Genomic DNA, 14,680 nt, shown 5'->3' on the forward strand with positions numbered 1-14,680 from the left:
AATACAAAATTGTAGAACTGATCAAGCCTGACCAAAGTTAAATTCTGTGTCACCTGCCTACAATGCTTCGTTACGGCAATATCGGCAATTTTAAGCGGCGTAAACGCGTTTCAAAACTTTTCATCCAATAAAAGTAGTCTTGGGAATTATTTTAAGGACTTGCCCTAAAAATACTTTTTTCTAGAACTCCAAGCGCCCAACAAAAGATGTCATATGTAGAATCCACGTAAGACGCACAATTACGGCGTTAGTGGCAAGATATAAGTAACGATTACAAGAGCTCAATTATTTATCATAGATATCCCTAGTAATGTCTTCCTGTGTAAGAAGGCAAAAATAAGTAAAATGCTTATTTAATTGTGCCATCTTTGTGGTAAATTACTGATCAGCCACATAAATATAAAATGCTTACTTATGTCAGCAATCTACAACAATTTGGTCTTACTTGTGAGTTAAAAGTGGGTGGAGTAAATTAATCCTCAGACATTTATAGTAAAAGTTGCTTATATCAGTTGAAGTGAAGTAAAATGAGGAGGACTAGTTATTAATCCCAAGGGCATTCAAACTTTTTTATTTTTGGGGGGAGGTCAAATTGCGCACGAAGCGTGCTGGAAATTTTTTTACCACCCAAAATTTTTACCTATGGGGTAAAATTTGCAATTAAACCTCCTGGAATCTGTTGGGAGACAGGATGAATACCCCCTCCCAAAATCTGTTTGGGGGGTAATTACACCCCCTAAAAAATTTACCCCCAGGGTAAAATCTGTTGGGGGGGGGGGGGTTTATACTGTACCCAAAGTTTTATAGAGGTAACCAAAGTTTTATACTGTACCCAAAGTTTTATACTGGTACCCAATGTTTTATACTGGTACCCAAAGTTGTATACTGGTACCCAAAGTTTTATACTGGTATATATACAAAGTGACTTATTTCCAATGTAGTTAAATAATTTTTATTTAATTAAAATGAAAAGAATGAAAACCATACACATAAAAGATACATTCTTTTTAAAATTATTTTAAAAAATAAGTTTGAATAATCTTATTTTATAACGCATTTGTATATGTGACAAAAATAAATTTGTTGTATTGCATAAACATTTGTTGTCATTTAACCCTTTGCAGCCAATTTTTATGTTTTTAAAAGAAGTGAGAGAACAGAAACATGTTAATGTTAATTCGTTGATATATTATAAAGAATTAGCTTTTTAGTGAATTTTTATAGTAAAATCATAAGGCCTAATTTTACTCTATACCAGAATACAATATTTATGAAGCAAAACAAATTTTAAAAAAACCTTTTGCTTCGGTCAAAATGATCACGGCAACAGTAAAAATTTATATTTAAATCCCCCCAAAAAAGTTTATTGGGGATTTAATTCAAATTTAGGCTCTGCAGTCTGATTCTACTGGTGTCATAGTATATTTTTTATATTCGTTTTAAAAATAGGTTAAAAACAGTTCAAAGTCTCTACATTACTTCTTTATTTTACGATAATTCTCTTTTTATTACGTTGAAGTCTCCCATATATTTTTTAAAACTTTGATTTTTTGTCATTTCTCTTGGGAGGGTGGTTGTACCCTCCCCCAAAATAGTTATAAACCTTTCCAGAAACCATGAGAATCTACCCTGATAAGGAGAACCCGATCAGTTCAGCGGTAAGCAAGATACATACACACAGACAGACACACAGACAAACAAACATTCTGTTACTTAAGTATAAGGATTTTACTTTACACTGAAAGTTGTCTATAATACAATGCAATAATAATGTCAAATCCCGGCTTGGTGATGTAATTTCAATAATCTTATTTGTTTATGATAAGGGTCTGTGCGTCCGTCTGTTCATACACTATGTCGATTTAGAATTGTCCTATCAATTTCAAACTGTAGGTGGTGATTCCTGTGTATTATTATTTAAGAAGCGTAGCAACTCTATGAACAGAAAGTTTGTATGTCCAATTGAAATATGTTGATTTTTAAATTTTTTTTACATTTTTTTTGTGTGATTTTAAACCAGTTTTGTTAGCCCGAGATTGCAAAGGCACGGGTAAACTAAACTGGTTTTAATCTTATGTACATTTTTGTATTCATAGAAAACAGGATATAATGTTTTTTCAGTATGCTCTAGTACCAAAAATATTTTTTCCAGTATGGCTTCGAAACCAATTAAAATCCGCTGAATTAGAACCGGTTCTAATCCATACTAAAAAATTCTAGACAATTTTCCACGAGCATTAAAATAAAAACCATAAAAATAAAATCAGTTTTCTTTGCCAGATCCTTCGACCATTCAGAGCTAACAAAACTGGTTTTAAACTTTTAAATTTTTAAATCTAATTTCTGCAGAAAGCTAACAATAATACGATGCTATAAATAATTCTAATTTTTAAATTCATATACTGTTTTAAAAGTGAAGCTTTTCTATAATTAGGGTCGGTCCGTCTGTCCGTAACCTATAGCTTTTTTCAATAATTTAGGCATGTCAAAATTGTCCTAGCGATTTCAAACTTTGTATGGTGATTCCTGTAGAAGTTAGGTACAAGTTAGAAAGCGTAGCAACTCTATAATCATTACCAGAATGTCCGTACGTCCATTTTAAACATGTTGATTTTTTACATTTTAACAACAAATTTATAAGTGTCCTAATTATCCGATTGGTCTGAATTTTTGTATACTGATTCCTGGGACAACAAAGTGCAATATTATAAGCAAAGCAACTCTATAATCAAGTTCTAAAAATGTAAGTATGTCCATAAATATTATCCTGTATCAAGCAGTTTTTCAATTTTCATCAAACTTTTAGACATGACAGGTCTCTACAGTTCTTGATGTGTGATAGATCTTTCTTTTTGATATCAAAATGGCTAAGATTGTGTTAGAAACCTGATTAAGGTGTCTATAGAAAGATATTGACGTGCCCCATCAAAAATTCTAAACATGGGGTTTATCTACGAGATTTTAAGTACATAAGACGGTCTGTTCTTTTTTTTAAGACAGAGCAGTCATATCTCTATGTTTGATGGGTCTGTCTTTTGAAAGCCAAATTGGCTAGGATTGGGTGAAAAATCTTATTAAGGCGTCTATAGAAAGGTCTTTATAAGCCACATAAAAAACCTCTAAACCTATAAGTGTATAGGAGAACCATATTGGTTCAGCAGTTATCAAGATCCTAAGGTAAAGAGAGACAGACATACAGACAAAGGTACTGTTACTTTATTATATGGAATAAAAAAAATAGCCTAAAACCATCTAAGGACCTGTAGGAAGCTTCTGTGTATAGGAGAACCATATTGGTTCAGCAGTTAGCAAGATCCTTAGGTACAAAACAGACAGACATACAGACAAAGGTACTGTTACTTTATTATAAGGAATAAAAATAAAATAGCCTAAAACCATCTTAGGACCTATAGGAAGCTTCCATGTATAGGAGAAACATATTGGTTCAGCAGTTGGATCAATCCTTTGGTACAGACAGACATACATATATACAAAGATCCTGTTACTTTGTTATAAGGAATAAAAATAAGATAGCCTAAAACCATCTCAGGACCTAATGGAAGGTTCACCGTAAAAGATAATTTTATAGGTTCAGCTGTTATTGAGGTTATTTTCTACAGACATAAAAAACTTACTACTTTATATATCAACAATACTTGTGAGTTAAAAGAGGGTGGAGTAAATAAATACTCAGTCATTTACAGTAAAAGTGGCTTATATAAGTTGAAGTGAAGAAAAAGAAGGAGGAGTAATAATTAATACCTTCCTTCCTGTAAGCAGTTTATGAAAAAAAGAGAAGATTTGGCTGATATAAGCCAAATAAGCAACAAATGTGATTGATTGCTTGTAAGTAATTTATCAAAAAATTGGATGATTTGGTACATAAGCCAATTAAGCATTTATTGTGATTGATTGCTTGTAACTAATTTATCAAAAAATTGGATGATTTGGTATATAAGCCAAATAAGTAATAAATGTGATTGATTGCTTATAAGTATTCTATCAAAAAATTGCATGATTTGGTATATAAGCCAAATAAGCAATAAATGAGATTGATTGCTTATAAGTTATCTATCAAAAAATTCCATGATTTGGTATATAAGCCAAATAAGCATTTATTGTGATTGATTGCTTGTAAGTAATTTATCAAAAAATTAGATGATTTGGTATATAAGCCAAATAAGCATTTATTGTGATTGATTGCTTATAAGTAATTTATGAAAAAATAGCATAATTTGGTATATAAGCCAAATAAGCATTTGTTGTGATTGATTGCTTATAAGTAATTTATGAAAAAATAGCATAATTTGGTATATTAGCCAAATAAGTAATAATTTTCATTGATTGCTTATAAGTAGTTTATGAAAAAATAGCATGATATGGTTTGTAAGCCAAATAAGCAATAACTTTCATTAATTACTTATAAGTTATTTATAAAAAAAAATTGCTTTATTTGGTATATAAGCCAAATAAGCAACATTTTTCATTGATTACTTATAAGTTATTAATAAAAAAATTGCATGATTTGGTATATAAGCCAAATAAGCAATAATTTTCATTGATTACTTATAAGTAACTTATAAAAAAGATTGCATGATTTGTTATATAAAATGCAATAATTTTAATTGATTTCTTAAAAGTACTTATAATTGTGGAAGGAATTTCATAATTTAATTTTGATATTCTTAACTACAACAATTTTGAAAATTGGACCATAAACACCAAAGATATGAGGAAAAATATAAAATATTTAAAAAGCTTGGATGATTTATAGTTAATTATGCTTGTTAACCCTTAATGGTTAGGGGGGAGGGGCATTCAGGACAGCCCTTTCCGTTTTTTTCTCTCATTTTCTTCGTGTTTAGCTGAGTGAGTTTTTAAACACAGGTATGACACATAATTGAGAGTTTGAATTTTTTTAATATCTTCATCCAGGCAGGCACAGGATGCAAGCAAAAATGCAGGGTTATCCAGGTAAAGAGCAGAAATAATTTTTTAATTAAACAAAGCATTTTATGTTACCAAAATACTAAATTATCCTCTAGTAGTACATGCTTATCTAAAATATAGTTGTTAATTCCTTCCTTCCTGGAAGCAGTTTATGAAAAAAAGAAAAATTTAGCTGATATATGCCAAATAAGCAATACATTTCATTGATTACTTATAAGTAATTAATGAAAAAATGGCATGATTTGGTATTTAAGCCAAATAAGCAATAATTTTCATTGATTGCTGATAAGTATTTTGTCCAAAAATTCCATGATTTAGTATAGAAGCCAAATGAGCATTTATTATGATTGATTGCTTATAAGTAATTAAATTAGTTAAATTTCATGTTTTCTAAAAACAATTTCATTTCTAACTGGTTTTAGTCCAGAAGAATTTCAATTGATGGATTTTTTTATAATTTTTACAAAAAAAATAAAGGGTAGGGGAAAAATGGCCAAATAATTGCTTCAGTGGTAAGCAAGATTTCTGAAGACGAACAAAAAAAATTGGTGGGAGTTAATTTTTCTGGGGCAATTTTCTTAGTTGGGTGTTTGTACCCTCTTTTGAAATAGTTATAAACTTTCCCAGGAACCATAAAAAGTGTCACTGTAAAGGAGAAATAGTAGTAAGCGAGATCTTGAGGTACAGGCAAACAAATAGACATTCAGTTACATCCATATAAGGAAATTTTACTTTCTTTCTATCTATTTATAGAAGAGCAAAATATCTATCTATCTTTCTCTTTTATTATTTCTCAAATTCTCTCTCTCTCTCTATCACACACACTCTCTTGATCTCTCTCCCTCTCAATCAATGTCCCTCTCTTTTTCACTTTCTCTTTCTCTCTCTCTATCTATCTATCTAATTATCTAACTATCTATCAATCTATTTATATATCTTAAATTTAAATATCCATGTTTTAATTTTACCTTTGCTACCAGGAATGAAGGGGACAATGGGCTTATTTGGCTTATATACCAAATAAAGCAATTTTTTTATAAATAACTTATAAGTAATTAATGAAAGTTATTGCTTATTTGGCTTACAAACCATATCATGCTATTTTTTCATAAACTACTTATAAGCAATCAATGAAAATTATTACTTATTTGGCTTATATACCAAATTATGCTATTTTTTCATAAATTACTTATAAGCAATCAATCACAACAAATGCTTATTTGGCTTATATACCAAATCATGCTATTTTTTCATAAATTACTTACAAGCAGTCAATCACAATAAATGCTTATTTTGCTTATATACTAAATCATCTAATTTTTTGATAAATTACTTATAAGTAATCAATAACAATAAATGCTTATTTGGCTTATATACCAAATCATGCAATTTATTGATAGATTACTTATAAGCAATCAATCACAATAAATGCTTATTTTGCTTATATACCAAATCATGTAATTTTTTGATATATTACTTATAAGCAATCAATCACAATAAATGCTTATTTGGCTTATATACCGAATCATGCAATTTTTTGATACATTACTTAAAAGCAATCAATCACAATAAATGCTTATTTGGCTTATATACTAAATCATACAATTTTTTGATAAATTAATTACAAGCAATCAATGAAAATGATTGCTTATTTGGCTTATATACCAAATCATACAATTTTTTCATAAATTACTTATAAGCAATCAATGAAAATGATTGCTTATTTGGCTTATATACCAAATCATGCTATTTTTTCATAAATTACTTACAAGCAGTCAATCACAATAAATGCTTATTTGGCTTATATACCAAATCATACAATTTTTTGATAGATTACTTATAAGCAATCAATCACAATAAATGCTTATTTGGCTTATATACCAAATCATCCAATTTGTTGATAAATTACTGAGTATTTATTTACTCCACCCTCTTTTATCTCACAAGTAAGACCAAATTGTTGTAGAATGCTGATATAAGTAAGCAATTAGTATTCTTTATGGCTTATCAGTAATTTACCACAAAAATGGCACAATGGCACATTTAAGTAAGCCAAAAAAAATGTTAATTGCTTACTTACACGTTTTGAGATTACTAGGGATAAATGTCAATGACCAAATCATCTTTTAAAATTGCTAAAAAGCTATTTCTATTTTCTATTTTTCTGTAAACTATAATCAGTAATCCTCTCTTGTTTAGATAACCAAGAAGACAAATCAACTATCAAAAGCTTTGGAAAAGTCAAAGTAACACTAAATGGATAATACATTGAAAAAAAGCGGTTTCAAAAATTCCTCAAAAATTTAGAATACTTGAAGTTTAAAATTCTATCAATTAGGGAGATAAAAGAGTTTCTAGTTCTTAACAATCTTTCATAAAAACCAGATCATTTAGTCTAAAAAAAGAAAATAAGATATTCCTACCTTCTGTTTTTCAACGTTCTCAATGAGATCAAGATCAGCAAAGTATTCATCTCCATGATTCTTTCCCTGATAATTGGACTCATCCACACCAAATAACTTTCCAACGTAGATACAGATAAATCCTCCCTGAAACAAATGTTAGTACATCAAGACATTTCTTTAAAAATTCAGTTTTGTTTAGGTAACTAAGCTTATTTATAATTCACTTTGTCTGTCCGTCAGTCCGTCCGTCCGCAAAATTAGGGAGAAATATGATTTTCTCGGCTGCCATTAGATGTAGTCAGCTGATTTTTGTTTGAAGATTCCTATGCCATATTGTCAGTCATAAAAACGTTCTTTTTGGTACCTAAGGTTTCATGATTTTCCTGTTTTTGCATATTCTCTCTAGTTTTTCTTTTTTTAGAACTGATAGTCTGTTCCTCACTCACTGAGCATTGTTTATTTGTGACAATTTGCATTAAAAGATATTAATATAATCCGTACAAAAGCCTTAACGCGGAACTGAAACTAAGTTACTAACATACCTTTGGTATATCACATAATGTTCGCACACCCCAATCTCGAGTTTCTGTTTTGAAAACCTATATATTTTTATTTAATCATTTTTATGATACATAAAATTGAATAAATTTAATTTTTATAATGATTTTTAAAAGGATTTGCTTAATCTTAAAAAAACCTTGTAGATTTCTTATTAGTTTTATTATTAAACCGAAATTTTAAGTCAATTTAATTTTAATTTAACAAATACTTTCTGGCATCCAAAATCGTATTTTATATTACAAACGTAGCACATCTATAATAATATCAGTTTGTCTTACCTGTAACTTATTGCGTAGGGGATTTTGAGCGACTCTGTTGAGACAAGTTTTGGCACATTTGCACTGTTTATTACACTCGTAAATACCTTAAAATTAAAACAAGGATAATAACGAAGCATAAAACTCATAAAACAGACAAACGGCCAAAGTAAGTTATAGAACAAATGTTTAGTTGTCATAACAAAGAAAAAAGGGGAGACAAATATTTAAACACTTAAAGAAAATCACGAAACCTTTAAAAAAAATAAGATTTGTGTCTTTTGAAGCATGGCCAACAGACAGACGGACGAAACAGTAGATAAGATGCGCATACTCCTCATTATAATTTCAGCCTTCTAAACTTAAATAGCAGCCAAGAAAATCACGATTCCCCAATAGCGTTACGGACTTACTAACAAGATAAATTACATAGTAGCTCAGCTCATGAAAAGTAATATATAGATCATTATAAGAAAAAACAAGGTGAAAAAGTTTTGAAACTGAATATATCTTTATGACTTTCAGGCGATAATATCTATTTCCCCTAATAATCAATGCCAACTTCCTCTAATAATCAATTTCATTAATTGCAAAAAAAATCCAAACCATCAAGTTTACATCACGTAGTTTTAACTGAGGCACTTGGAGTAGATTTATTACTCAGAACGAAAATAATAACCCTCGAACCTTAGCTACAAAAAAATGAAACCAACCTGTAGGAACAAATTCATGCAGTCGTCTGTATTTATATACAGCGTTCGGGTTAATCTTCCTCTTTATACAGTGGGCAGTGGCTTGGATTGTTAACTGATGACACGCACAACTAAAAATATATTGGTATAATGTATACCTAATTAAAAGAAGAAAAACTATCATGGCTTAATCTTTTAATAAAACTTTAATTTTGATTTAAGCACACTAGCTTCAAAATCAGACATTACTCAATTTTTACAAAAAATCTGCAATGCTAGGACAGATTAATCTTAATTTAAAGAAAATTAAGAAAAAATTGCCTACCACTTGCGGTTTGGGTTTTGTTTATTTGAAAATTTGCAGATCTTAAATGATACTTACTAATAACAGAAATTGGTGGAAAAGTTAGAACTTAAAAGGGGTAGCTTCACGAAATGCATTTGAACTTAATTTAGTGAACCGCATATTTTTTGGTAATTAATGGGTTAAACTATATTTATATGGCATATATTTGAAAGAATGTCAATTTTCTACCACGTAGTTTTGAAAATATCAAGACTTGAAAATCGTCTTTTTGTGATATATGCAATTTAAAAAGACGATTTTCAAGTCTTGATATTTTAGAAACTACGTGATAGAAAATTGAAATTCTTTCAAATATATGCTATATAAATGTTGTTTAACCAATTAACCAGGGAAAACTATGCGGTTCACTAAATTAAGTTCAAATGCATTTCGTGAAACTACCCCTTTAAAAAAGGTAAAAAAAACATACTTATTAGAATCCTGACAATCATCATTACAGTTGCATCCAACTAAGAATTCCTCATCTGTATTTATAAATACTCCGTCTTGGGGAATCCTGAACAAAAATATAAATGATCTTTACATCATGTTCCTTAATCTGTAGTTCAAACAAAGCTTTAATCCTTATACTAAAGTAACAGGATGTTTGTTTGTCTGTGGTGTATCTGTGTGTCTCTACCGAAGGATCTCGCTAACCGCTTAACCGATTGGGTTCTTCTTAACAGGGTAGATTGTCATATGTCCCGGGAAGGTTTTTAACTATTTTGGGGGAGGGTACCACCACCCTCCCAAGAGAAATCACAATAAAATCGAAAAAAAAATTGAAATATTTCCGCCGCATAGTGTCGCTAGCATAGTCTCGCTAGCCTAGTCGCGCTGCGTAGACTCATGAATTTAACAATTAATAACATAGACAAGTTATTTCTCAAATTAGATATTTAAAATAAAAAAAAAACAGTTAAAGGCCACTAGAGGCCTCTAAGGGCGTAGCCGCTAGTCCTATTATATAAAGAGTAAGCGTTTTTTGTCTGTCCCGAAGGATCTCAATAACTGCTGAACCGATATTGTTCTCTTTTACAGTGAAGATTCTTATGGGTCCTGGGAAGGTTTTAAACTATTTTTGGGGAGGGTGTCTTCACCCCCCTCCCCCACAAAAAATATTCTTTTACTCGTTTGAATACAAATCTAAAATGGGATGAGGTCGACTTTTCCCCCTCCTAGAGACTTCTAGGGGCGTAACCGCTAGTTAATGTATATTTGACTTAAGAACAGTGTTTGATTGAGTAATGACAAACTAAAGATCTTTAAAGCTACTCTATACTTCATGTTACTTAACATATGATTTAAAGAAACAATACCTGACAGTGGAATAATCAATATGATCTGGAAAACTGTTGTCAATGGAATTCACCCACGGAATTGGAACATTCTCTTTGCTATAACTCAAATCTAAGAAAATTAAGAAAATTTTTGTTTTGAAATACGTAAGATCAGTAAAACCAGTAGAAAATTCATAATGCTGTATATAAATATCGAAATTAATATCTAAAATTTTGCATTACTTAGTGAATTAAAGTAAAAGAATAGAGAGAGCATGAGCTATATGTAACTCTACCAACAGGGTGGGGACCCTTTGCCGACTTTTATTTGGGTCTTTGAATATCAGAAATAAAAAGACAGCCGAGTCGCCACAAAAGAACAAAAAGCAATTTGCTATTAGAAGAAAAAAGTCCACACCACTTAGGCCAGGTATTTGTCTTATACATTTATTTAATTAGGTGATATTAGAAAAAGTTTTCTCGTATTCATTCGAATCCGGTGGATAGGAACCGGTTCTCATCAATACGAAAAAACTATGTCTAGCATCGTATTATAAACGGCTTTCTACGAATATAAAAATGTACAATCATAAGATTAAAAACAGTTTTTTAGCCCGTGCCTTCGGCACCTGGGGGCTAAAAAACTGGTTTTAATCTTATAATTGTACATTCTATATCCGCGGAAAGCCGTTTATAATACGAGGCGAGAAATAACTATTCTCGTATTCATTCGAATCCGGTGGATAGGAACCAGTTTATTAAAAATATCTAACCTGGTTTCAAATTGATAAAGGTTTTGGGGCCCCACTCATCAAAAACTGTTCAAAAAGTTGCATTCAAATTTCACATTGATTAATATTTCATTATATATCAAGGGGGGGGGGAAGTTTTGACACATTTGCGTAAACAAACAGCGAGTATACGCTTTATCTTTGGACTGAGAGGATAGGTTATTAGGTATAAAATCATTCTTATATGATGAACTTCCCCCAGATTTAAGATTTTTTGGATAGGCCTCCAGGTTCCAGAGCTCCAGGCCTCCAGGTCCACTCTGTACAGGTAAAAATTAAGAAAATACTTTTTTTTTGAAGAGTTAGAAGTCAACCTATGAAACAAAATATGCATATTTTTGAATGTTATTCACATATTTGAAGAACAAAAATGCATATTTTGTTTCATAAGTTGACTTTTAACTCTTAAAAAAAAATTTTTTTTTTAATTTTTACCTGTACAGAGAGGACCTGGAGGCCTGGAGCTCCGGAACCTGGAGGTCTATCCAAAAAATCTTAAATCTAGGGGAAGTTCATCATATAAGAATGATTTTATCTCTAATAACCTATCCTCTCAGTCCAAAGATAAAGCCTATACTCACTGTTTACGCAAATGTGTCAAAACTTCCCCCCCCCCTTGTTTTCTCTTATATTCAACTTTAAATATAAACTTAATTATTTTGAATGCGCAACTTTCCTTTGACAAACCAATCAGTATTGAACATGTCAATTTCAAGAGAACTTTTAACAATTCTTAGATATCTAAGCACTTCTTCTAGATTCCTGAAAAAAAAACATTATGTATATTATATTGGTGCGCTGGACTTGAGCAAAGAGTTTAAAAGAATTAGAATTTTAATTAAGATTATGTATTACAGTTGCCTGTGCACCTTCCAGCATTGAAGTTAAACCTCTTTGTGTATGAGTTAAGTTTCTGTTAAAAATAGTTAAATGAACGATTTTTTGCTCCACGATTTCATAGTAAGAAAAAATTTTACTAATATTGCAGAAAACTATCATATTCAATATAAAAAGCTTAAGAACACTTGCTCTCGAACATAGTGATCTTTCACATTAAGTACTTTTTTAAATACATTTTCCATTAATATCACAGAAAAATATAATTCTTTACTTTACTTACTTAATAAATAATAACATTAACACACATACCTATGTTTAACTAATCTAAAAGAAAGTAAAGTAATTACCTTAGAGTTCTACCACAAGGGGCAGTGTAGGATACTGTTTTGTTTTGTACTTTGTTGGTTAATTTTCCTTGTAATTTGCACACCTAATACAAAAATAATATCAAAATAACAGTAAATCATATATTCAATGTAGTAATTTTTATGTAAAAATAATGTCATTGTTAATGTTCAATTAATACAAACCTTCATCACAAATAATAAAAATAAAAGATTAAGAAACATCTGTTTTTTTACCTTTCTATCCCATCCAAGATATAAAGGAATAAGAAGCGGATTAGTTCCTTTCCAATCATTTTCATTGTAAGCAAAGTTTTCAATACACCTAGAAAATTGAACAAGAATACTTTTCATGGATACTAAGGACTTTTAAAACTAATAACAAGGTTTTGTCTTTTTAAGCTTGACGGACAGACAGACGGACAAAAAGTGTATAGATCAGATCCGTATAAATATTAGGAATCTTGACTAAAATTTTCAGCTGTCTATCTAAAATAGCAGTTGAGAAAGTCACATTTCTCCAACAATAAGATTTTTGACTCTATAAGCATGACAGACAGACAGACGGACAAAATAATGTATAGAGTAGATGCACATATATATAAGGAATCTTCGGAATGCATTTTACAAACAACTGGAATAAAAAAATTACCCTGGTGCGCACTGATGTTTGGTGAATGTTTTGCCAAATTTTCTTTTGTCGCTGATATCAACCTAAAAGATTAACTTAATTACTATATTTTAATACTAGCGGCTTCGCCCCTAGCCTCTAGGGGCTTCGCCCTATATAGTTTTGGGAAGTCAACCCTCCTTAATAGAAATATTCAAAAAAATATTCTTTGTTTAATTACTCTGTGATAAAATTAAACCCAGGTTGTGCGCTTTATGCAGAAAAATTTTAATTTGTACAAATTAAAAAAAATATATTTTGATTTTTTTTTTTGGGGGGGGGATTCATGGGGGCTTTGCCCCATGTTGCAGTGGGGTTCCCCCACCCCAATTACTGGTTTTTGTTTAAAATTAAAAAAAATAAAAAAAAAAAATTTTGGAAGTGGGGATTTTTTTATTTTTGGGGGGGTTGGAGTGTCCCACCTCCCAAGAAAATAGCTTAAAACCACCAGAGGACCAGTAGGTATATTCCCAGAAGGGTAGAGCCCAATTTGATCAGCAGTTACTGAGATTTTACAAAAAAATGTAAAAAAAAAAAATTTGGGGGTTGGATTTTTTTTATTTTTGGGGGGGTTGGGGGTGTCCCACCCCCCAAGAAAATAGCCTAAAACCACCACAGGACCAGTAGGTATATTCCCTGAAGAGTAGAATCCGATCGGTTCAGTGGTTACCGAGATCTTAAGGGACAGACAGACAGACGGACAGACGGTCAGACGGACAGACATCAAGCTACTTTGTATTATAGATAAATCTAATTTTTATTTTATTTTCATTTTAAAAGCTAGCAATCAAATATGAGCTTTTGAAAATGCTTTGATAACATATGAAAATTAGTTTGTGTTCTTTAGACCTAACAAAGGCGTTTGATCATTATTGGCATTTTCTATATAAAAGTTACCTGTTTTACAATACCCTCTCTGTCTGGATGTTCACGTTCAACAGCAGGAATATTCTCATGTCTAATACTTGAGGAACTGAATTAAATTTTACAATTAATCATATTTTCCGTATCATATTTTCTACACAAAATTCATTTTTTCCTCAAACTGCAAAAAGAATCCCCCTCTCCCCAAGTTTATTCCCCAAGGAGGGGGGAAAAAGGGAAAAATCAATGAAGTAGCTAAGATAAGAAGGCCCTTCCCCTCTCCTAAATGCATTCGAGTTTTAAATAAGATGGGGGGAGTTTTATAATACAGACATTTACCTCTTCCTCTTACCTGGATTTTCCACTTTTCCTGGCAACATTGGCCTTCCTGAACTGAGCAGCTGATTCAGGGGTTTGATTGTTCTCCTGTAGAGGGATGACGTCCCTTTGTCCGCTGGTGTACTCAATATCTGTTCTTTGCATCCTTCGGATTCGGTTATCAACCTAGAATAACGTTTGTTATATGAACAGATAGAGAATTATATTAAAATAACAGTACAGAGCAGAAGCTGAAATTCTCTTTGATAAGAAATTTGCCAATATGAGTAGTGCACTATTCCTTGCCACAAAAATCCTTTTCATGGATAATGATAATTAAACGGCAATGATGTAAGTATTGA

At 30.9% G+C, this 14,680-nt stretch overlaps 1 protein-coding gene across 2 annotated transcripts in view; it reads right to left on the reverse strand.

The window, feature by feature from the left end:
• Window positions 1-14,680, reverse strand: part of LOC145325027 (histone-lysine N-methyltransferase eggless-like) — a 45,854-nt gene that overhangs the window by 19,182 nt on the left and 11,992 nt on the right. For both annotated transcript variants that reach the window (XM_080167816.1, XM_080167815.1), the window contains exons 23-35: window positions 14,353-14,504; window positions 14,034-14,109; window positions 13,119-13,180; window positions 12,704-12,791; window positions 12,470-12,552; window positions 11,959-12,044; window positions 11,265-11,309; window positions 10,531-10,621; window positions 9,642-9,728; window positions 8,887-8,996; window positions 8,195-8,280; window positions 7,898-7,954; window positions 7,374-7,499 (exon numbers count right to left, since the gene is read on the reverse strand). In XM_080167816.1, the coding sequence (XP_080023942.1) occupies window positions 7,374-7,499; window positions 7,898-7,954; window positions 8,195-8,280; window positions 8,887-8,996; window positions 9,642-9,728; window positions 10,531-10,621; window positions 11,265-11,309; window positions 11,959-12,044; window positions 12,470-12,552; window positions 12,704-12,791; window positions 13,119-13,180; window positions 14,034-14,109; window positions 14,353-14,504 (1,149 nt within the window). The remainder of the gene's footprint in view (window positions 1-7,373; window positions 7,500-7,897; window positions 7,955-8,194; window positions 8,281-8,886; window positions 8,997-9,641; window positions 9,729-10,530; window positions 10,622-11,264; window positions 11,310-11,958; window positions 12,045-12,469; window positions 12,553-12,703; window positions 12,792-13,118; window positions 13,181-14,033; window positions 14,110-14,352; window positions 14,505-14,680) is intronic.

The sequence above is a fragment of the Acartia tonsa genome, chromosome 7 (genome assembly GCF_053477335.1).
Source record: "Acartia tonsa isolate MP-2025a chromosome 7, ASM5347733v1, whole genome shotgun sequence".
Lineage (NCBI taxonomy): Eukaryota > Metazoa > Arthropoda > Copepoda > Calanoida > Acartiidae > Acartia > Acartia tonsa.